This window comes from Microtus ochrogaster, chromosome 10, assembly GCF_000317375.1.
Source record: "Microtus ochrogaster isolate Prairie Vole_2 chromosome 10, MicOch1.0, whole genome shotgun sequence".
NCBI lineage: Eukaryota > Metazoa > Chordata > Mammalia > Rodentia > Cricetidae > Microtus > Microtus ochrogaster.
The window spans coordinates 24230778-24254978 of record NC_022016.1 but is presented as its reverse complement, the minus strand read 5'-3'; the positions used below and the strand labels follow the sequence as shown (position 1 = coordinate 24254978).

The window sequence follows — 24201 nt, the reverse complement described above, 5'->3', positions numbered from 1 at the left end:
AGCTGAGCTGTCTTTGCCTGTGTCATTTGTAACAATAAAACCATTTCCCAGCAAGTGGGCCTCAGTCAGAGCCACAGCAACAATCAATCCAGCTTACATCAAGAGGTCCCCAGCTACTGAAAAAATTTCCCAAACTTATTAATGATTACAGGGCTTTAAAAAGAGGAGTGGAATCCAGTTACTAATGGGGAGGAAGAACAGACCTCAGTCATAGGGCCTTATCTTGTGCCAGTCCTATGTTCAGGCCCTGAAGCTGAGGTCTCAGGTTGGAGGGCAGGGGGAAGCCGACAGGGGACTTATTTTTTTTACCCTACTCTAGGAAGAGGAGCCAGTCTCCAACTCACAGGGCAGTCACTGTCCTGCACTGGTCTCATTGCTTCTCAGTCTGCGCTTGTTGGGGAGGTTTTCACAGGCGAGGAAAAGTGAGCTCCTTTCAGAGATGTAAAGCAGCCTGCCTCCGGAGGCTTTTAGGGGAAGGGGTGTGTCATCCCATGGCTGCCTAACCTCCGGGTCTGCATGGACCGTCACCCCTCTGTTCCCAGGTCCCTTATTGCCACGGCACCTCGCTCATTTCCCCGTCTACAGGTGGACTCTGCGTAGTGTCTGAGGCTGGACCCGGGGCTCCCACCTGCTGCATGAAAAAGTCATTGGCCCCGGTTTGGCTGGATTTGGTGATTAACTCCAGACACAAAAGACACCTGGCTTCTGGAAAGGCTATCAGCGCGGCACGAGGCATGATTACAGCTGCTTGCAGCTCTTACTGACCATAAATTGTGGGGATTTAAAGCAGGTGTCAGAAGGGGAATGCCTGCGATTTCCAGCCCTTCTTACTGGAAAACCTTTTTTTTTTCCTTTTTAAAAAATGTGCAGCCCTTGGTAATTCTCTTGCAGAGGATTTGCCTTTAGTTCAACTAGCTCTGACAGCAATTGATAAAGAAAGTTGTGTTTTTAGCCTCATTTCCCATTAGGTATGTCCTGGTTGAAACACTGGGCCCCCTCACTCGGGACAGTATTTCTGTTACTTTAGCCAGCTTCAGCAGTGTTAAGTAGTACCTTAAAGGGGAGTGGGACACGGGCACAGTGTGTACATGTGTGTGCGTGTATGTGTGTCTTTGTATGTTGGGGGAAGGGAGGGGGAATGGATGAGTGATGAATTTGGCTTAAAGGTAGCGGATGGGTTGGGGATGGTAGGTTGGGGTAGAGTTACTAGTATAGAGGAGAGAAGAGGAGAGAGAGGATTTGGTTTAAAGGCAGGGGATGGAGATGGCGGTGTTGAGACTCCTGTTTATTGATAAGACTTATTGATAAATCAGGTCTCCCTGATAAATCAAGGGAGGAAAAAGCCAAAAGAGAAATGACATCTGGTACCCTGTCCCAGAGGCAGGACGGCGGATACAGGAAATGGTAACGAGCTGCGCCTTGATGCGCTGATTGAACCCTATGGACTTTCTTTGCTGATGGATTTCTTTGGTGTGCATCCTTCATGGAGCTGGACAGTTTGTCCTTTATTTCATTAAAAATCTTCTGTATCTGGTGGTCTGTGTTCCTACTGTTCTGTTTTCCTCTGTCTTAATCTTACCCACTTTTGTTCAGATTCGATAGCTTTTAATCAATTTATTCTCAAGTTCCTGAGGCTTTTCTCCTTTTTCTAAGCCCAGTGAATTATTTTTTCCTGAGATAATGTATATTTTAGGTTTCTTTTTTTTTTTTATTGAGAAAAGGAAAAAAAGTATCCGCCTCCTCCCAGCCTCCCATTTCCCTCCCCCTCCTCCCACCCTTCTCCCTGTCCCTCTCCAGTCCAGAGAGCAGTCAGGGTTCCCTGCCCTGTGGTAAGTCCTAGGTCCTCCCCCCTCCGTCTATATTTAGGAAGGTGAACATCCAAACTGGCTAGGCTCTAGGTTTCTTTTTGAGATGAGGTCTTATTATGCATCACAGGCAGGCCTAAACTTATGATCAGACTTCTATCCTTGATCCTCAGTGCTGGGATCTGGGGATTGTAGGGTTGCACCACCAGGCCCGCCATTAGCTTTTTGCGTTTCCATTTGGATAATAGCTTTTCGTTCTCTGTGTCACTTTCTAGCTCTTAATTTATTAGGACCTTATTTTGCCTTTTCTCATTAAGTATAGTTAAAATAGCTGGTTTGAGATCTTTGTGATGTCCAATGTCTGGTCTGCTCAAGGTCCATGGGTCACGTTCTCCCGCAGTGTGTCAAGTCATTCTGCATTGGGTCTGGACAGGATTTTGAGTGTTGCACTTGGAGACTCTGGACTGCTTTCTTTTTCACATTCTTCAGAAAAGCACTTTTGTTTGTTTGTTTGTTGAACAGGTAATGTGATTAGGCCCAAAGTGCAAATTCCATGTCTTGGGTGGCAGCCCAAATTCCATTTCAATTTGGTTACCCTTAATTCAGAAGCCTGCTGCTGGCATGTGAGGCGAGAGGGATCTGGGCCCAGTGACTTACAGAGCTTTGGCGTTAGCTCCTTTCCAAGATCGCCTCACTTTGCTTTTCTGGTTTCTTTCTTTCTTTCCTTACTTTTGAGCAGAAAGAATCTGGCATCTGGCACAGGCTGGTTTTAGCTGCCTCATCTGGCACAGGCTAGTGGCTGCCTTCAGGCTGGAAGCTGTGACTCCCAAGCAGTTCATGGAAACTGGAGCAGCAAAGGCTTGAGCCAGGACCGTTCTTCTCCCACCTGCTGGCTCTACCCCAGACCCTGTTGACTGGTCTGGCTCTAGGCTTTCCAGGCGTTTACACACGGTTTCTTCTAGACTTTGTAAAATGGGGACAGATGTTAACTTCTGCCTCAGCGGATCTGAGGAGCGGACAGCAGAAGGAGGAGATTGGACCGTGTAATTTGGACCCTGGGTGGTTGCACTAGAGTCCACTTGCTTCAGGGATGATTCCCCACATGGATCAATGCTGGACTCAAGTTTGGTAGTTCTGTGAAGGGGTCTCTTGCAGTGTTCTGGAAAAGGCTCTCCAACTCTGCCCAGGATGACAGAATGGCTTCCTTAGAAAGGTGCCTTTGGAGCTGGGGAAGCTGGAAAATTATATATGGAAATAATGAAATAAAGACGAAGAGTACCCACCTCCCCATAAGAGGACAAATCGTGAGAAGTAGGTTGACTGAGGCCAAGGAAAGAAATGCTTAAATATGAATCTGAGGATAGACATCATGACTAATTTAGCTATGCAGCAGGCTAAGGGCAAGAAAGATGGACTCTGAGATGCCTTGGCTAGCGAGTGGAGTAGAAGTGTATTTGCTGGTTGGGGAATGTGTGGGTGGAGGGGAGGTCATGTAGACCCTCTCCAGAGGAGAGGGGATGAGAAGAGGCCCAGGAGAAAATGTGGTTGTGGTGTGTGTATATGTGTGTGTGTGTGCCTGCGCGCACACGCATGTGTGTGTCCGCATTTGTGTGTGTGTGTGTGTGCATTCACATACACCGTATTTTGTTTATTTTTATTGTAAATATTGGAGAGACTGGGCAAGTTTAAATATTGGCAGAAGGGAGACAGCAGGGGAAAAATGTGAAGCCATAGTTTAGGAGTTGAAGGTCTCGGGAGGGCAATTTAGGGGAACGGTTGCAGAGAGAGATTGACTTTGGCAAAATGGCGGGACACCTCCAAAGATTACATTTTAATTTGATTCCTTGGCTACTATAATAAATTCTGAAATTTGCATAAATACTAAACTATTTTTTAAAAGTAACTGTCGCTTGGCTTCTGTGAAAATTCTCCATTCCCACTTCCAGGCAAATGATTTTCATTAGCAATTATGTAATTTCTCCCCTTCCTTTTTCCCTATTCTCGCCCAACACCTTTCTGTAGCTTAGCCAAATGGTTTGAAACGAAGTTGCTATAACTTCCCCAGCAGGGCCACTTTAACCTGTACTTAATTTTGGTTTTTAACTCTTGGCTTTCCATGCTGGGTAGCTTTTTTATAGCTACCTACCCGAAGGAAGCTGAGACCTGTGCCCTTTCCCCGCCCCCTCTTTATTCATAGTCACAGTGAGGCTAAACATTGGGAAATGTACCACAGGAAGAGAGGAGCCATTGAGTGCTGAAAATAATTATTAAATTTATGCAGTTTCTGGGAAGAATAAAGTGGGTTTTTGTATGAACTCGAAGGCTGTAAGATTATGTGTAATTGGGGATATAAAGCTATGCTACGGTTAATGATAAGCTTCAGTGAGTGTTCCCAACATAAAACTCTAACGAGCAAACAGAAATTCTGATAGAATTCACTCTCTTCAGCCATTGTGACTGCTTCTGGGCCAGATACAAATGAATCAAACTTTAAATTTAAAAATGGTCCTTTTTTTTTTCTGGAGCTGAGAGGCTTTTCCTCTCCCTATTTATTTGTATTTACAGCTGGGTAAATACAAACATAGATGCATGTTTAAAGGAGAATTTGAATTTTGTGTGGAAGGAGATTCAGTAACAAATCCATCCCCTAAATGTGGCTCACAAGAAGTTTTATGTGTCTGCTTCTGTCTTTGAGAATCAAGTTGAGGGCATCCCCTGAGCTGGTGAGATTGTGAGCATTCCTTAGCAGATTTCTGTGAATGAACGGGAGACAGGGGCATTAGGCCTGCTTCAGCTTTTAGTGTCTGGAGACCGTTGGAAGATGGCACCTTGGAGAAGAAGTAGGATTTTTAAGGCAGTCACAGAGCTTTGGGGTGGGAGGCCTTAGCATGCAAGTTTGGACATCTGGCTTTGCTCTTCTATGCTGGTCTTTGATATCTGCTGCTGTTTCTCGGGAGTGCAGGGAAACCATAGCCTGGTTAGCCATCACCGAACATAGGTAAGGTCACTTCAGAATCCCATTCCAGTCCTGGTTAGCCATCACCGAACATACATGAGGTCACCCCCAAACCCCACTCCAGTCCTGGGAGTGGAGAACCTTCAGCTTCCCTCAGGTATGTTCTCTTCAGAAGATAAACTTTCGGCAGGAAGTTAACGCTCAGGCTAACTGGTTTTCAGGTGGACTTTCAGAGGGTTTCTGTCTGTGCAGCCCATGGAGGCTTTAGTGTTTCCTTGTGTCTTGCTGCAACTGGTTGAGTAGTGGGCGGTCACTATGAGGGGATCCTTCATCTAAGCAGAGTGCAGGTATCGAGCTGACCCTTGGCTTCTTGTTTAGCTTCTTGTCAGACGGCTCCCTTCATAATTCCCATTCCTACAATCAGCTTCCAGATGCGGGGTCACTCAGCTTCCCTTTGCTGGGAGCGCACAGTGAGGCCCCTGGGGAGGCAGCTCAGGCAGCAGATGCTAGTCTTGCTACTGAGATAGTTTGAGATGTCCCCACAGGGAGTTATGGGAGCTCAGCGGAAGCATCTCCCATTTCCCCACTTGCAGCCTCAAAGAGACCAATTCTCCTGCTTCCCTGCTCCTTCATCCCACCAAGCATGCGCAGGACCTGCTTTGGGTTTACTGGCCACCCTGTGTATAACTCATGCAAGACAGGTTACAGTGGAGCGTGTCACCCTTGTTACTCAAGCATGGCCCAGTCATGCCGCACTGGGCTTCAGCCTGGAAATAGGTTTTTATTAGTGTTTAGCTTAATGTTTTCCTGTCCGGAAACCTTTCTCTTCCATTGACAGGGCTGTTCAAGTAAGCACCTTTAGGAAAAGAGCTACTTTTCCCTTGTCCTATTTGGCCACATGGGATGGATCCAGGAAAATCGGTTTGTTTTTGGGGGAACGGTAGCATGGAGAGAAGGCTAGTGGAGAGCATGGCAGTAGCCTGACTCAGTTGGGCTTGGCCAGGGGGCTTCTGGTGATGGGCAGCATAACTTGATGTCATAACTTGGGCTGGTTTGGGAATGAGTGATTTTGCTCTGGTGTAAAGTATCATGCCTTTTACATTCCGTTTCTTACTCTTTGACATAATGGGAGGGGGCACTGACCACAGCAGAAAGCAAAGAAGTGAAGACTTTGTGTGTCTACTGCATTTTCCCTCTACTGGGTTTTCTGTAAGGCCCAGAATAGAGGAGATAAATATTAGCAGAAAAAGCTCCTGAGAAACACAGAAAGGTGAGTGTATCTGAAAAGCAGATGTTAGCCCCATACATAGCTTGGATGCAAGGCAGGTGGGCTATCAGTGCAGATCAGGCCTCCTCCTTAGTGAGCCTTGTGGTTGACACAGGTGTGGGTAGGGGCGAAGTCAGGGGACAGGTCTGAATTGACTTGTAAATTGCGCTAGAGAGCTGGGTTTTATCTGGAAGACATTTTAAGCTGGTGGGCAAACTCATTTTTATCCAGCATTTATTCTAGACACACCAAGACAACTGAAGCAGAAGCAGGAAGATGGGGAAAGACTGTCAAATGGCCCAAGTCAAAAAATGGTTGAGATCTGGACCAAAGGGCAAAATAATCTCCAATGAGGTAGAGAAGCCTGGTTGCTCCTGGTGACTGATAGACTATGGGGCTTTGAGGGGAGGAGTCAAGGATGACCCCAGCAGCCAAGTGGTCAAACACTGGCAAAAAGTGAGTTAGAGTGTCACGTTCCAAAGTAGAAGAGAGATGAAACGGTAGGAAGATGGAGTAGAAAATTCAGTTACCGGGAGTTGCGTAGACAACATTGTCTTTTTCTAAGCAAGGACCTCAATGACATATGCTTATTCTTCTCCCAGGAGAGATTTTGGGCTTCACAAAATGGTACCAGTGAAATTCCATCAGCCTGACCCGTACATTCCAAGCGAAGAGAATATGGATTTGCTCACCACATATAAGCAAGATTTTAACTACCTCCCTGTCTGTCAAGTTGGCCCCATCAAACCTCGGGACACTAAATTTCCAAACTACAAGATACAGTATCTGCCTACTTACAAAGGTGAGAGAAGACGGAGGAGAGGACGGGTCAGCCTACAGACCCTCCAGGAAATGGTTACATATGCATTACCTTAGGGCAGCGGTCAACCAACCACTTCCTGCCAGCCAGATCTAGCTCTTAGCCTATTTTCGTACAGATGGAAAGCTAAGAATGGCTCTATAATTTTCTCTAACTGAAAAAAAAATGATGATTTCAGGACATGTTGAAAACTGTGGAATTCAAAGCTCACTACTGATAGGCACATGATGTTGGAAGAGAACCATAGCCATTCTTCTACACATCTACTTCTGTGCTGTAGTGGCAAAGCTGAGTGGTCATGGCAGACTCCATTACAGGAATGTGTATTATCTTGATTTTATATAGAATATATTTATGATCCTGTCTTAGCCTCTGTATGAATCTTACAATGGGAAATCTGTTCAAATTTAAGCTACGATTCTACAGTTTGATAGTTTCATTCATCCAGCCAAGAGAATTTTGAAATATAACATGCATACAGAAAAGTGAACGCATTGTAATTACACAGACCTATGAATTTTTACTGGATACACATAACAGTGCTTGACCAAAAATACCATATCCACAGAAGTGGAACACAACCATTGTGCTGACTTATATTTTTTCTTCCTTTGCCATGCTGGAGAGTAGACCCAGGGCCTTCCAAACGCCAGACAAATGCTCTACCGCTGAGCTGCATTTCTTGCCCCATTAGATCGTGCCATAATAGTTTAATATTATAAATTAGTTTTTCACTGTTTTAATTTTTATGTGTTAGATGGATTTTTTAAAAAAATGCATATTTTAAATTGATATATATCATACCCATTTATAGGTTATGAGTTGGAATTTTGATATGTACGTACACTTTGTAAAGTTTTCAGAAATGTCTTTATTTTTAATTTATATATTTAATTTTCTTTTGATCTCTGTATATGTGTGTATCTGTGTATAAGGCATGTGACAGTATGCCCAAGGAAGCCAGAAGGGCTTTGCCTCTCCTGGAATCATCATTACAGGTGGTTGTACAACACGGATGCTGGAAACCAGACTCATGTCCTCTGGAAGAGCAGCAAATGCTCTTAGCCACTGAGCCATCTTTCTAGCTCCCATTTTTAAGATTTATTGTTTTTCTTTGTAATATTTTTGTCCGAAGTGTACTATGCCAGAAACACAAGACATATTTGTGTCTCTTCATAGTGCTTTATTGAAAAACAGTTCATAAGCTACTTTGGGTTGATTGGTTGCACATGGCCAATTAGTTTTGATTTCCCTTTGATGTTGGCCAGGGAACATACAGTATCTTTTATTCCAATCCAATTACTACTATTAACTCTGGGATTATGCATTACACATCACTCAGCAATTATAACTCTCTGTATGTAGGCTTCAGAAGCACAGCAAAAGAGCTGAGGAGACTGTGGAAGTCAAAGGGGCCTTTTTCTTTTTTTTTTTTTTTTTTCGAGACAGGGTTTTTCTGTGGTTTTGAAGCCTGTCCTGGAACTAGCTCTTGTAGACCAGGCTGGTCTCGAACTCACAGAGATCCGCCTGCCTCTGCCTCCCAAGTGCTGGGATTAAAGGCGTGGGCCACCACCGCCCAGCTAAAGGGGCCTTATCCTTAAGGCAGAGAACTGTTGCAGACACATAGGGAATCTCTGTGGGTGGTTAGATACACTATTAACTGGTCCAGTTGGAGAGCTGCTGCAGGGTCTACAGATCTGAGATATGGAACTACGGGAGCTGCAGAATTATGGGAGCACCAGGGGTGTGGGAGGAGTGGGGGGGGGGCAGGGGCGTGGGGGCGGCAGAGGTGCAGGCTGTAGAGGTGCAGGACAGGCCCCGATGGGAGACAGAATGGACTGGATGCTTTAGTTGGCCTCATCAAGCAGTGGGGACCATGCTGAACGTGAAGTCCAGGAGAGTGGGTGGGAGGGGGTTATTTGCTGGTGGATCTCTTGAAGGACATATTGGGAGGCCAGATGATGGGTCTGTGGGCTCATGGCCATTGCTGTGTTATGGATCCTTCTTTTTTTTGGTATTCAGGTGAAGGTATTATACTCCTTGTTGGTCTTCATATGTTTGACAAGTTCTTGGGCCTGTTTTTAAAAGATTTATTTTCTTTTATGTATGTGAATGTTTTACCTGAGTCTGTATGAACACCATGTGGGTGGTAGGGACTGAATTCAGGTTCTCTGGATGAGCAGTCATCCCTTATCCTTCTGATATGGTTTTAGTATATCCATCTGCTCCCACATCCCAAACTATATGATAAGTTCATAGGTGGCGTCTTTGTACTCTTAGGAAATGTCATTTGTATATCATAGTGCCAGATAGGTGGTCCAGCAAGAACAACAAGAACAGAGTGCAGAGTTGTCTTCTTGCCTCTGCACCCAGGGCAAGGTGTAGCCAGAACCTGGCAATATGGAGTAAGCCCGGCCTCTACAATTTTAATCTTCTCAAACATCTCTCTGGGGTGAAAACACTCAAATCCTCTTCAGTTTTGCCTTTTATTTTTATTATATTAATTGCCCAGACAGATGGGTTTCATTTTGGCATTTTTTAAAAAATATACACTATATATGCTAGCCATATTCACCTCTCTGTTACCCTTCCTTGTCCATACCTCCCCTCTCCTGAGTCTCTTCCTATTCCAAGCAGTTCCCCTTTTCATCTGGTATCTTTGAAATCCACCCATTTTCTTTGATATCTATTACATGCTAGGCATCAGGCAAAGGAGCATGATGACCAGTCTTTGACCTTTCAGTAGAGAGACAAACTATGCCGTCCTGTGGACTAGGCTGGCAGAGTAGCGGTCCCCATTGTGTGGCTCACAGCCGCACAGCCTGAGGTCAGGGAGTGAGAAAGTGGGTTTGTCATCACTAACTCTTCACGCTTGTCATGCATCCTGCTGCTCCAAGAAGACAAGCTAAGCAGTTCATGTGGAACATTTTGGGGGCCTCTGTGGGAGTGTGTTGTGAGGATTGCTTTTATTAATCAAGCCAAGAATTTGGGTGGGAGGTGACAATGGAGGAGGGAGGCTGCAATCCATCTGCCAGGGAATCCTGCATGTTGTTGGTCTTCTCTGCTTAGTCCTGTAGCTGATTCTGAGGTGGCCTGGACTCTGCCCTTTGACTCACTCATCTTTTATGTCCCATCTTCCTCGTTCTATAGCTGCCTCCGTCAAGCCATATTCTCAATGTTATTATTCCATGAAATGTGAAGGGCTTGTGACCTCCAAACCCTATCTTTCTGGTTTGCTGTCTTGTCTACATCCATGATGACTGTCCTCAGTATCACTGGAAGGAACCTCTGGGTCATTGATGCATCTGCTTTTTTCTACCATCAGCATGGCTGCCCATCCTTCCTCATGGAGCTTCCTCCCTGATATTTACTTCCTCCCTACACCCTGATTTTAGCAATGTCTCATAGTTTCTCTTTTCTATTGTGCTGTTGCTTCTTCTAACAGAACCCCAGTTCTGCCTCCTTAGGTCTGCACTTGAGTATTCCCCAAAGCACGGCTCTGAGGGAGGCAGTAGGGACTCTGATAGGGCATGCTCAACCACAAATTCTCCCTTCCTTTCTATGCTCTGCGAGCACCTTTGATCTCAGTGAGATACAGGCTCTTCAGTGTAGCATGATTAATAAAAACCCAGAGACAGATATTAGGGTTTAACCTGAAGACCAGAAAAGCAAAGCAGCCAGCCACTGGCTCTTTTCTCTGCCTCAGTCTGAAAATGACGGTCTTGCCTCCAGGAATCTCAGAATGAGACTGAGCCTGAAATCCATCTTATATTCCATTCTTATATTTCTCTCCAGTGCTGGGATGAAAGGTTTACACCACTACCACCCAGTTTCTATGGCAAACTAGGGTGGCTACTGGGACTAAAGGTGTGTGTCACCACTGCCTGGTTTGTATGACTGATCAGTGCAGCTGTTTTACTCTCTGATCTTCAGGCAAACATTATTTATTAAGATACAATGAAAATTCACTACATTTCAGAGGAACTGATTGCTTAGTCTAGTTTCCTCATTTCTACCCACGTATAGTGTCAGGTCTGGGAATGAAGACCACACCTTGCTTAGGCAGTGGCAAGGATGGAGAAAGTCCTTTAGTATTTATTTCCTGTTGCCCCCAACAAGCTGCTTACTTCTCAAAATAAACAGGCAGAAATTATAATAGCAAATACTCAGGTTTCACTCCCCTCTGCCTCCAACTTTCCTGCAGTCCTCCTTTGTCTATACAGGTCCTTCTCAAACCACCCCCTGTAAAACCATATAATATTCCACTGCTGAAACTTAACCTTAGCTTATAGTAAAATAAAACAGATTTTAGTGATAGTTCTTTCTTTATTTAATGACATCATCTTATCCATTTATGCTGCTATGAAAACAAACCCGAGATGCAATACACAGAGTAAGTTATTTCTCACATGATGGATGCTGGGAAGTCAGCGACTGAGGCATCAGTAGGTTCAGTCTGGCAAGAACCCTTAGTTCCAAGATGGCATTTGGTTGCATTGCCTTCGCAAGCTGAAAGGGAGGGCACAAAGGGCCCGAGAGAGCTCCTTCCAGTTCTTTTAAGGACAGGCCCCTCATGATTGAATCATTTCTCCAAAGGTTCTTCTGCTTCATACCACTACAGTGGATATTAAATCTGAACATTTGCATTTGGAGTGGAAGGTGTGATTCACACTATAACAAAGGCTGATATTTTTAAACATGTGAACAGTTTATTTGATCTCCTCGATGACATCATGGCTTCCAAAGCTGGGCCTTAAGTTCCTAATTCCCATTCCCAGCATTCTAGGACAGAGAAGCACAGCAAAGATATGTAAGGGGACGGATAAAGGAAGGAGTATTTGTGAACCACTGCTTTCAGGGCTCCAGATGACAGTGTCTGGCAATAGTTCTATCAAATCCTCATCCTTCCAATTATTCCACAGGTCCCAGCCAGGAGCAGGAATGAAGTTGGGAAAGGACCATGGCATTTACCTTGCCTTTGGGTCAGTTCTGAGACACTTTCCGAATGTAAGGGGTACCATACCCTAGCTTCTTGTCTTGGTTTATTGTCCCTTGAATGACTTAACTATTGTGAAAATTTGCTGCTCTAGTAAGTCTTTCCCCAGTAATCTTCATAATCTTCGGCCATATATTACTGTCTGTCTTTCCAAGGAGGGTTGTCAAGAAAAGAAAGCAAAGAACATGATAATTAATTCTGTGCATGTCAAAGAATGCCATTTATATTTTGCTTATGTGCTTTATTTATATTAGTTCTGTGAGAAGGATATTCAAACCTTTTCTTTTATCCTCATGACCAGTACATTTACTGTGGTGAAAGAAAGGAGAGAGCGTGAGAGAGAGAGGGAGAGAGAGAAAAGAAAGGGAAAGAAAAGAACCTACCAATAAAAAAAAAGTGCTCAACAGCATTTGGTTGTAATTTGTGACATTTTCAAAACACCATGCAATTGAAAAGATTGAGAGTGTAATTACTTGATGCTCAGCTTTAGGCTTAGCGATTTTTTAAAAGGACATTATTATTGAATGGAATCCCATTTAAAAAGGTTCTTGCCAATTACCCATATGACACTCTGGCCCTGAAGGGCTTTACTGGTGTGTGAATACTTTGTCATGTGGAATTTTGAGTTTTTTTAGGGTCTTATGGAGGAATATGTGTGTGTGTGTGTGTGTGTGTGTGTGTGTGTGTGTGTGTGTGTAATAGTTGCTGGTGGGGAAAGTCTGAATAATAGTGTGGTTTCAGCTATGTCGTTGGTTATCAGGAGTCTCGTGAGGCAACTTTGAGCTTTAGGAACCTGTTTTCTTAACACTTCATCCATCAGAGAAGAGGGCCGGGCAAGTTCTGTTCTACTCAGCCTGAAGTATCTCGCGGCAATATGCAGAAGGTATCTCCAGGTAGACGCCGCATTTCAGGGCAGCCTGGCGTGTGGTGGGTTGAACATGTGGTTTGTATTCAGCAAGATGGTTCCCGCTAAGGCCCCCTAATGCTTTCAAGATGCTGATAGAGCCATTAGTGGCTCTGGAGGAAGATTAGATTTTCAATTAAAATGAAGCCAATTTTGAAGAAGTAGTTGGTAGTATTACTGGCCTAAAATAAACTTAGGAGTGTGCCTGAGGGGGGAACTATCAGGGTTTCTGGAGCAAGTAGAGGCTTAGTAAGTCCCCCTCCCCCCAATAAAACTTGACAGAGTGGTAAAAATCAATTGTTGCAAGGCTCTGGAAATCAACCAAAGGCAGAGGACAGATTGAGAGCATTTATTTAAGAGACGTGATTGACTTATGAACAGTGGGCATCGCTGGGATTTTTATCCTGGAGCTGCGTCTGTCAACTCACCCTCTGCCCCCAGTTCTGTTTGTGTGGTAGCCCTGCTGGGGGACTGAAGAACTTGGGGGAAAAGCAGTCACGCTGCTAGAAGGTTCTGAGTTGATTTCAAAGAGAATTTTGACCAAACAAGGTTATGTAATGAAAAACCATTCAGAGATCACACCTTGTGCAACCAATCCTAGGCTTACAGGAATAATTGTGAGCAACGGATAAGTAGATGAGTGAGAAAATTCATAGGGAGATAACACACAGGGCACCTTGATAGGCTCCAACACTGCCTGGTGATCGGAAAGGCTGTGCTTGAAGGCCAGGCTGTCTCAAGAGCCATGAGAGCAAGGGCCTTTCTGTCTACTCAAGTGCTCTGGCTGAATGGGAGGCCGCATATCTGTGCAGCAGAGACATAAAAAAAAAAACCAAGCAAGTTCTGATTTGTACACGACTTGATCTGTGTAGTCTCCAGCCCCCCAGATGCACCACACTAGTTGAGGTGCTTGAGTCTAACTGCTAAGCTATGGAGGGCGAATCTCAGGAAGTGGACTTAAACAGCTACACACCAGTGACCTCACACTATGGAGGACAAGGTTATAGAATGAGTGCAGGGCTTTCTCAAATAGGAGGAAAGACAAGAACTCTTAATGGAGGGGGCATGTGTTATCTAAGTCACTTTGTCTTGGGAGGGAGAGGGGAAAAGGAGAGAAGGAAATAGAGAGAGGGGGGAGGAGGAGGAGGAGGAAGAGGAAGAGGAGGAAGAGGAAGAAGAAGAAGAAGAAGAAGAAGAAGAAAGACGAAGAAGAAAGACGAAGAAGAGAGAGAGAGAGATCATCAGAAAAAGGGTCCATGCACAAAAGCTAGCAGAAAAATATTTGAAAGTAGGTACTGTAAATATATCTAGAGTAGTTGGAAGCCATCCTTAAGGAAGTGAAAGCAAATATAACAATTGCTCATCAATGAGAGAACCAATAAAGGGAGATCATAATGAAATGAAAGATCCAGAGTTGAATAATAACCATTTGCTTTTTAAATCGAGAAGTTCAGCAGTTTTGAGTTGACAGAAAAATCAGTGATACAAAGGCAAATCAATAGAGATTATCCAACATTTTATGTTCACATAAAAGATTAAAAAATTAAACAGATATTAAGAGATCCAAGAAAGCCATCAAGATTACCAATGCACTCATAATAGGAGCCCCACCTCACAAGAAGGGATAAGAGGGCAGTTAAAGAATTAATTGCTGAGATACCCCAAATTTGTGAAAAATTTACGTAGAGATCCAAGAGACACTATTCAAATAGTATAAACATGAAGAGATCTGTGTATTGTCAGACTGGAAAAAAAGACAAAGATTTGGAAAGAACCGAAGAGAAATATCTCTTCATACAGAGAGAATTGCGGCTCCCATCCAGGGTCACAACAGATTCCCTTCAGAAACAACTTCAGTGACTGGGTTGAGATATTGAAATACTGAAAAACATCAAGAATTTTATGCTGAGTAATTTTTAAGTTTCAGAAATGATGAAGGCAAAACAATGATATCCCCAGATAAAGACAGAGAGGACCTATCTTTAGCTGGTTGTCTTAGAAACGCCCTTCGAGGAAATCACTGCACAGAGGTGGAGAGTGTGTTTACAAATAGAACTTTCCAAAGAGGGATGAAGTTATCTATGTTCAGAGGAGATGCCTGGAGAATCTACAGAAATAAAATATTTGTGAAGATATCTGAAGAACCTCTAAAATAAAAATAGAACCAATAAACGAGGACTGTTGAGCTGGCCCCGTGGGTAAAGGCATTTGCCGCACAAGTCTGAGGATCCGAGCTTGATTGTTGGAGACCATGTAAAGGAGGAATGAGAGATCCAATTCCACAGAATTGTCCTCCGACCTCCACATCTGCCGTGGCACACAAGCTCTCAGACACATGGTACACATCCCCATAATAGTAATAATAGGACTAAAATTCAAAAAGAAGTAATGGATTTTCTTTCACTCTCAGTCTTGAAGAGTAAGCAGCAAATTGCCTTTCTGTATATTTGATTGCCTTGACAATCAACATGAAATTGAAAAAGACATCTCTGGGCCTTGGCAATACAGTTCTGTGGTAAGGAGTGTTGAAACATGCCTAAAACCCTGTGTTTGATAGTATAATTTAGCACGCAAATAAAGTACAAAAAAATCCCTATCTTCAATAGATGAGTTTTTAAATAAAAATTAACATCCCTTTCTGACGCCAGGTACTATTTCAGAACAGTAAAGATGAATGTGTAATAAACCTATAGACGGTACTTTGAGTGTTGAAATTAAATGCATTTCCTCTAAAGTGAATGACACAGAGAACCCATCCTCCTCACTCTTACTCTATATAGTTAGTGAAATTTTAGCCATAGCAACATGGCAAAAAACAAAACCAAAAACCCAAAAACTAAAACCAAAAGAACAACAACAAAACAAATGAACCAAAGAAACAAAAACCCAGGATAAAATCAGAAGGGAGAAGTAAAGCTAAGCCTATTTGCAGATGTTAGGGTTCTGTAACGAGAGTAGCTTACAGATTCACACAAAATACTTTCAGGCCCAGAATATTCAATGAAGTAGCAGGATACAAAATACACACTAAAAACCTGTGGCTTTTTAACACACACACACACACACACACACACACACACCCCTCAGTGAGAAAGAAAGCAGGAAAATAGTCCCATTCACAACAGTTTCAAAGAGAATAAAATAACTAGGAATAAACCTAACCAATGAGCAAAGAGATCTTTCTAGAGAAATCTCTCAAACACTGAAGAAAGAAACTGAAGAGAATTCTGTGAGATGGGAGGACCTGCCACACTCATGGATCAGCAGAACCCATATTGCTAAAATGGCCACCATATCAAAATACCCATGGCATTCTTCTCAGAACTGGACAGAGAGCCCCTAAAATGCACAGGGAAACAGACTACCTTGGATAGCTGACACAATCAAAAGCGTAAAGCTGGAGGCATCTCAGCACCTACTCTCTGTCACATTACAACCACAGGAGCAAAAACCAGCATTGTCTAGGTATAAAAACAGGCACATAGACCAATGAGATAGAGATGAATACCCAGGAATAAGTCTGAGCATGTCTAGACATTAGATTCTCAACAAAATGTCTCCTGGAAAAAAGATGGCCTTTTAACAAATTATATTGGAGAATTTAATATCCACATACAGAAGATTGATCTAGACTTCTCTCTCTCACCAAAAAGTCCAAACTTGATGGAAGACCTTATAAGAATATCTAAACCTTTGAAATCACTAGGATAAAATACACTCATTACTTTAAGCTTTGGCCAAATGTCTGACAAAAAAGTAACTTGAAGGTTTGAGAATACAGGTCCATTATGGTGGTTTTACACTGGTTCATTTGGGAAAAAGTAAGTTGGGGTGTCAGGGCCTCTCCTTTCTGGGCCTTGGGAACTGGAGACTGCTTTGCGATGATAGACCTGAAGGGTCGGGGTGCCTGAACTTGAGCTCTGATCTTTCCTTTGGTGTGTAGCTCTGCGCTGGGTCTGTGCTAGACAAGCATCTGACGTTTGTCAGACTTGTTTTCAGAGTAACAGTTTTCCATCTTTAGTTTTGTATTCTGTGGGCTGGGCAGATCCTCTTCCCCGCTGAGAGCCATCACCTCCCTGGCGACTGCTTTAGTTGAAGAGTATCTGGCACCTTCCAGCGGTGGAGGGCGTGGGGGAAGCAGCTACAGTGCAGGCAGAGCGCTTCTCAGACTTCCATGGCCTCCGGAAGGAGGGATATTGCTGTAGCTATCACGCATGCACCTGAAAATTAAGTTCATGGGCTTTGCCACAGTGAAAGGCAGGCAGATGGATGACTCTTGAATTTGATTCACTTGCTGGCCTGAGGCTCAGAGTTATCTCACTTCAGAGTAACTCTGTAGATGAGGCCTGCTTGCAGCCACCGAGGCAGGGGCTGTCTCTCTCGTGCGTCCTAGCCTGAGCCACCGCTCCTGTGGCTTGCCCACTTCCGTCTGTCTGTTCCTCACCACTGTCTCTCATCACCCAGGGACATGGCCCGCTAAACTGAGTCTTCTTAACTAGTAGGTGTTCCTGGGTTCCAGGATAGTTTCGCTCTCAAGACGGTGCCCACGGCTGCCCTCTGAGCTACATGGCTTGCCAAAATAGAAGTTCTTTCTGTTGCTGGCTAGAGGAGAGTCCGTCTATCATCAGAACCTGCAACGGACTGAGGCTCATGATGGCTGCTATCTTGTCTTGAGGGCAAGGCTGCTCTGTCTTCATCTGGTTTACCTTTTGGAAGTGACTTTTGAGGTCCATATGTCACCTTTCACAGAACTGCTACACTGAGGCTAATTTTGGCTTCTTTCTTTGCTTCGTGGTATAGCTTCCTTTCTGTCCTTCTCAGCATCCTTTGACTTCTTCATAAATTTCTGAGGCAACCCTTGAGATAGTCTTTTTTTTTTTTTTTTCTGAATCTCTTTTCTTCTAGTACCCACAAAAGTGGCCTCTAGTCTGCCATCTGGCCCTGAAATCTCTGCTCCTCACATGCCTGCAGATCAGAGCACAGAAAGGACTAGAAGCTTAATATCCAGGAGGATGTCTATATGTTTTTCTTTGGGTTCACCTTCTTATTTAGCTTCTCTAGGATCACGAATTATAGGCTCAATGTCCTTTATTTATGGCTAGAAACCATATATGAGTGAGTACATCCCATGTTCCTCTTTTTGGGTCTGGTTTATCTCACTCAGGATAGTGTTTTCTATTTCCGTCCATTTACCTTCATCAGGCAATGAAAGGAGACAGAGACAGAGACCCAAATTGGAGCACCGGACAGAAATCTCAAGGTCCAAATCAGGAGCAGAAGGAGAGGGAGCACAAGCAAGGAACTCAGGACCGCGAGGGGTGTACCCACACACTGAGACAATGGGAATGTTCTTTCGGGAACTCACCAAGGCCAGCTGGCCTGGGTCTGAAAAAGCATGGGATAAAACCGGACTCACTGAACATAGCGGACAATGAGGACTGCTGAGAAGTCAAGAACAATGGCACTGGGTTTTGATCCTACTGCATGTACTGGCTTTGTGGGAGCCTAGGCTGTTTGGATGTTCACCTTACTAGACCTGGAAGGAGGTGGGAGGTCCTTAGACTCCCCACAGGGCAGGGAAACAGGTCTGCTCTTTGGGCTGATGAGAGAGGGGGAGTTGATTGGGGAGGGAGAGGGATATGGGAGGCGGTGGTGGGGAAGAGACAGAAATCTTTAATAAATAAATAAATAAATTAAAAAAAGAGAAAGGACTAGAAGCCTTCCTAAGCTATAATGCTCATGGCTTCTTCCCAGTGGCCTGTTTCTGCCAACCAGGTCCTTCACCCCAAAAGTTCCACAACCTGCTCAAATAGAACCTAGCACCCCAGGATGGAGATACATAAACCCCTAGTGTATAACAACATAACAGGGTATGTACAATATGGTCAGTGGCCCATTGTATGATGTATGGAATGCTACGGTAGTACCCAGCATACTGCAGTACAAGCAACACATACTAAAAATGTGTAATAAAACATGTAATAAAAACAAAACAGCAGCAGCAAAATCCTGGAAATGTGTGCGTTTTGGATTAGACAAGGATTTCTCAGGTAGTACATTTTGTTATGTAAATAACAAATGCTGTTATACCTCTCTAAAGCCGTTAAAAATCCTGCCTGTGGCGTCTGCTCCTGTTGTTTACATAGTCTAAGACTCCTGAGAAGCTGCATTTGGTCCGCCTGTCCCTAAACTCCTTGGGGATCATCCCTGTGACTGTAGGCTTGGTAATTGATGAGCATAACGAGACAACACAGGCCTCCATGTGAGTCAGGCACTAAGGAGAGCAGTGTGCACTGCGCTCACTGTTCCATTGTTCTCAACTGGACTTTGAGTCTCCGAGCGGTCCTGAAGGCTTGGGATAAAGATGCTTTGGAAACCGCTTGGTGGGTGTCTCTGTTCCTCCAGTGCAGATTTCTTTTGGGGCAAGTCCTTTGGTCTTAGCCATTCTAACCCTCCGCAGAGGTTCCTCTTGAGATGGCTGTGTACTTGATCCAGTTGCCCGAGCTTCATTTTTCAAACGCCCTGAAGTTAGCCTTTCTCCAAATCTTCCTTGGTTATTCTTTTTCAGTCTGTGTTTTGAAACGTTGTCTCCTGTTGTGACTGGGGATGTTTGAAGCATGACCATGGAGTCAGGTCTCTGTCTTACATTTTCAGGCAGGCTTTTTAGTTTTCTCTGAGACTCTTTTTGGGAAATCTGAAAAATAGAGACAATCATAATCATTACATTTGATGACTGCTAAGATGTCATAAGTTTATGTATGGAAAGGCCTTAGCACAACTGGCTGGCATATAATATTCTCAGGAGTGCAGCTTCAGAATCTGGGTCTGTACTCCCCCCCCTTTTTTTTTCTAACTTCAAGTTAAGTAATCTGGGTGTGAATTCCCTAATTTCTCTGTGTTTCCATTTCTATAAAATGAGTATTTTCACTAGGGGTTTCTGAAGAGAAAATGAACTAATAACATACTGAGAACTAAGGCCGAGGCAGCGGTCACAATTCTCTCTTTAGACAATACCATATTCTCATTCCCCTGGAGCAGTGTGTTTGGTGTGCGTGGATTAGACATGAGCATTACAAGGACATGATAGTAGTCACTGGCTAGGTAGACCCTGTTGGCTTGGCTGGTTGCTATCTACCACATGCGTCTTTCCGTGCACTCTGCCAGCGAGAGGCAGCCCTTTCCCTACACAGGGAGAAGGCTGCCTCTGGGCCAGACTTCTCTGCTGGAATAGGTTCAGTAGATTAAGACCCCAGGTCTCTAAAATCTCTGTGCACAGCACTGTGGCCTACAAGGAGAACTTGAGTAAATGGTTTTCTTTGCACAGCAGGCTTCAAACACCATGAAGATGAACTACCAAGCTTGTGCATGGGATGGGAGCAGGAATCTACTTTGTTCTGTTAAGTCAGAGATTATAATTAGACACTGGCTTTGGCTTTGGGGCGTTTTAAAACACATGGAAGTTAGGAGATCTGATCTATCAGTGATGACCTCTTCTTTAATTTCAGTTGATTATATACCTTGGAACCAACCCAAACGAGAGCTGCTTCGTCCACCAAACAAGTACCGGCCAGAGTCGGCCAAGTTTGAAAACAGAACCACACATCAGGATGACTATACCATGAAAGGCCTTGTGACTACTGAAAGCTGCAAGCCTCCTGCTAAACCAAAGCTCTGTAACATTCCTTTGGAGGATCTGACCAACTACAAGATGAGCTATGTGCCCCACCCTGTGGAGAAGCGCTATGTCAAAGAGCCTGAGAAATTTATACCCTGCGACATCCCCTTCGAGAACCTGACCACCCACAAAGAGTCCTACCGAGGCCTCCTGGGGGAGCCTGCCAAGAGCTCAAAACCTCCAGCCAAGTGCCCTGTGCAAGATATACCTTTCTCAAACTCCACCGAGTTCCAAGATAAGTTCCAAGCTTGGCCCACACCCCAGATACCCACCAAAGCTCCCGTTCCCTATGTCCCTCCTGAGGAGAAGATGGATCTTCTGACGACTGTGCAGACCCATTACAGGTACTGTAAGGGTAGCCCTGCTCACACTTGCCGGCCTGTGCCTTCCATTAAGAAGAGCAGCTGCTTTGAAAGCTCAACCACTACCAAGGATGACTACAAGCATTGGGCAGCTGCGCTCACAAAGCCCGTCAAACCCGTGCCCCATCTGACCTTGCCTGTTGAGCCTTTGGACTGCCAGACTACCACAAAGATCTGCTATGTGCCCCACCCACCTATCACTACTAAAAACTACAAGCCCCCCTGGCTTGGCCTACAGAGAAACATCCCTGTGGAGGGTCAAACTACCTATTCCATCAGCTTTACTCCCAAGGAGATGGGCAGGTGCCCGGCATCATACACTGAGCCCCCGGGCTACATCTTTGAGGAGGTGGATGCTATTGGGCACAGGATATATAGGTCCATCTCTCAGACAGGCTCTAGGCAGAGCAGCTGTCTTTCTATAAACGACGCAGAAAAGGCTGGCCAGAAGGAAGTGGAAGTGTCAGCCTGACTTTGAAAAATTATTTAAAAATTCCACAGTACCTCAAAATTATTCATTGAAGCATTTTCCAAAGCAACAACCAACAAAAATTACAACACCTACCTCATAATGAAAAAATGCTCTTACCACCTGCAGGATATTTGAATAACACGAGAATCACTTGAATAAAGGAAAGTGACATGCACTCATTGGCTGATTGACCCCTGTAGCCCTCCCTCTGCTTTTCTCTCTAACCCCTTCAGGTCCCTTTTGTTCACGGAATCAAAGATGATCAACAGTGACATTTCTGTGATCTTGATCTAATTTAATTATTGTGTGACTTGATATTAACCTTTGCCAAGTTTGAAGTGCCAAAGAATAAACGCTATTTTGGGACATTAATTTGTAGGTTGGTTTTGTTGACCCTCATGTACTTTCTATGCAGAGAGCTATCTACATGGGACCTTTGGAGAGACTTCATACAAACACCTTATTACATCTCAACAATGGAAGAGGTTCCTTGGGCCCAGGCTGGAGTCTTCTTTGTGTTTTCTGTGTCCAGGTCTCCTTCACAGGACATTTGTCTACTTATTTCCTGCAAGACACACCATCAAGGATAATGATGTCTGATTGGGTGTGGTTCTTGTCAGTCATTGACAAAGGAAAGGGAGGCGGTCCTGGAGGAATTCTATGGGAATGTGGACCTGCCAGACTTTTTGCCTTCTCTCATGTTAATGTGGGCTCTAGTTCCAGGAAGAAGGGGAGGAAGGGCCGTTTGGCAAACAGGCAGTTGAGAGCTGGCCCTGGAGTTGTGAGTAGAAACTGTAGGATCTTCTAAATACTCAAAGAGCCCAGAATGGATTGCCCAAGGCAGTGCAGGTTTCTGGGAACGCTGAGCCTGCTTATCCTAAAATAACAGCTGTGACCAGATCTGTGATGGGAGCTTGACAGAACAAGGGGCCAAGCTCTGCCCTGGAGATTTCTGGGGCCTACAGTTTTTAAAACCAACATTTGATGTTAAGGTCCAGTTGAAGTAGGCAGAAGGGAGGAGAGATTGTTCAAGAGGGCTCTCTTTCCAGGCCTAGAGGGCAGAAGATGCAGACCGATACCTGACTGACCCACCTGTATTTCCACGTTGAATTTGCAGGTTTGTTCACCTTCATGCACTTTCTATGGAGAGCACAGAATCCCTAAATACTCCATGGTCCTGGGAACTTGGGGATATGGTGGAGGAGGTGGGATTTCAGCTTAAGACATTGGCTTAGGCCCAGAGCTTGGTTTTTCAGCGAGGAGCCTCTATCTTCTACCCAGTCTGTTCATGGTGCCATGCCTGGCCTGGGCTAGTTAAGTTCCCTTCCCTTTCATCTTTACCATGAAGTTAGTTTTTATCAACGGGTTCAGACATCTGTATCATTTGTTCCTGTGTCTTGTCTGAGGAATGGATGCTCACTGTTTTAAAAATTTTTATTATGCGCTACATTTTTTTCTCTGCTCCCCTCCCTGCCTCTCCCCTCTCCTTCAACCCTCTCCCAAGGTATCCCCATGCTCCCAATTTACTCAGGAGATCTTGTCTTTTTCTACTTCTCATGTAGATTAGATCCATGTATGTCTATGTCTCTCTTAAGGTTCTCATTGTTGTCTGGAATTGTAATTTGTGGGCTGATTTTCTTTGCTTTATGTTTAAAAACCACTTATGAGTGAGTACATGTGACAATTGTCTCTCTGGGTCTGGGTTATCTCATTCAAAATGATGTTTTCTAGCTCCATCCATTTGTCTGCAAAATTCAAGCTGTCATTATTTTTTTCTGCTGTGTAGTACTCCACGGTGTAAATGAATCACATTTGCTTTATCCATTCTTCAGTCGAGGGGCATTTAGGTTGTTTCCAGGTTCTGGCTATGACAAACAAAGCTGCTATGAACATAGTTGAGCACATGTCCTTGTGGCATGATTGAGCATCCTTTGGATATATACCCAAAAGTAGTATTACTGGGTCTTGAGGAAGGTTGTTTCCTAATTTTCTGAGAAATTGCCACACTGACATCCAAAGTGGTTGTACAAGCTTGCATTCTCACCAGCAATGCAGAAGTGTTTCCTTTTCCCTACAACCTCTCCAGCATAAGTTGTCATCAGTGTTTTTGATCTTGGCCATTCCTATAGGTGTAAGATGGAATCTCAGAGTTGCTTTGATTTGCATTTCTCTAATGACTAAGGATGTTGAACATTTCCTTAAGTATCTTTCAGCCATTTTAGATTCCTCTGTTGAGAGTTCTCTGTTTAGCTCTGTACTCCATTTTTTTTTATTGGTTTATGTTTTCTTTTGGTGACCAATTTCTTAAGTTCTGTGTATGTTTTGGAGATCAGACCAGGTTAGTGAAGATCTTTTCCCATTCTGTAGGCTGTCATTTTGTCTTGTTGACTCTGTACTTTGCTTTACAGAAGCTTTTCAGTTTCAGGAGGTCCCTTCTATTAATTGTTTCTCTCAGTGTCTGTGCTACTGGGGTTATATTTAGGAAGTAGTCTCCTGTGACAATACGTTCAAGTGTACTCCCCACTTTCTCTTCTATGAGGTTCAGTGTGGCTGACTTTATATTGAGGTCTTTGATCCATTTGGACTTGAGTTTTGTGTATATCAATAGAAATAGATATGGGTCTATTTTCATTCTTCTACATGTTGATTTCCAGTTATGCCATTTGTTAAATGTGTGTTCTTTTTTTCCATTTGATATTTTTTTTGCTTCTTTGTCAAAAACCAGGTGTTTGAAGGTGTGTAGATGAATATCCGGGTTTCTATTCGGTTCCATTGTTCCTCCTGTCTGTTCTTATGCCAATACCAGGCTATTTTCAGTACTGTTGGATGCCTATTTATGGGGTAGGGAGGCCCAGAGCAGTTAAACATGGTCTAAGGAGAAGGAGAGAAGCAGAGTCAACATGTAATCTAAGTTTTCTTTTTTTTTAATTTTTTTAAATTTATT

At 44.0% G+C, this 24201-nt stretch overlaps 1 protein-coding gene across 1 annotated transcript in view; it reads left to right on the top strand.

Annotated features, from left to right (window-relative positions):
• The window catches only part of Saxo1 (stabilizer of axonemal microtubules 1), a 23580-nt gene extending 2099 nt beyond the window's left edge, over nt 1-21481 (top strand). Inside the window, exons 2-3 of the mRNA XM_013348244.2 lie at nt 6631-6830; nt 20254-21481. Coding sequence (XP_013203698.1) covers nt 6631-6830; nt 20254-21257 — 1204 coding nt within the window. The 3' untranslated portion in view covers nt 21258-21481. The remainder of the gene's footprint in view (nt 1-6630; nt 6831-20253) is intronic.
• The last annotated feature ends 2720 nt before the right edge of the window (nt 21482-24201 follow it).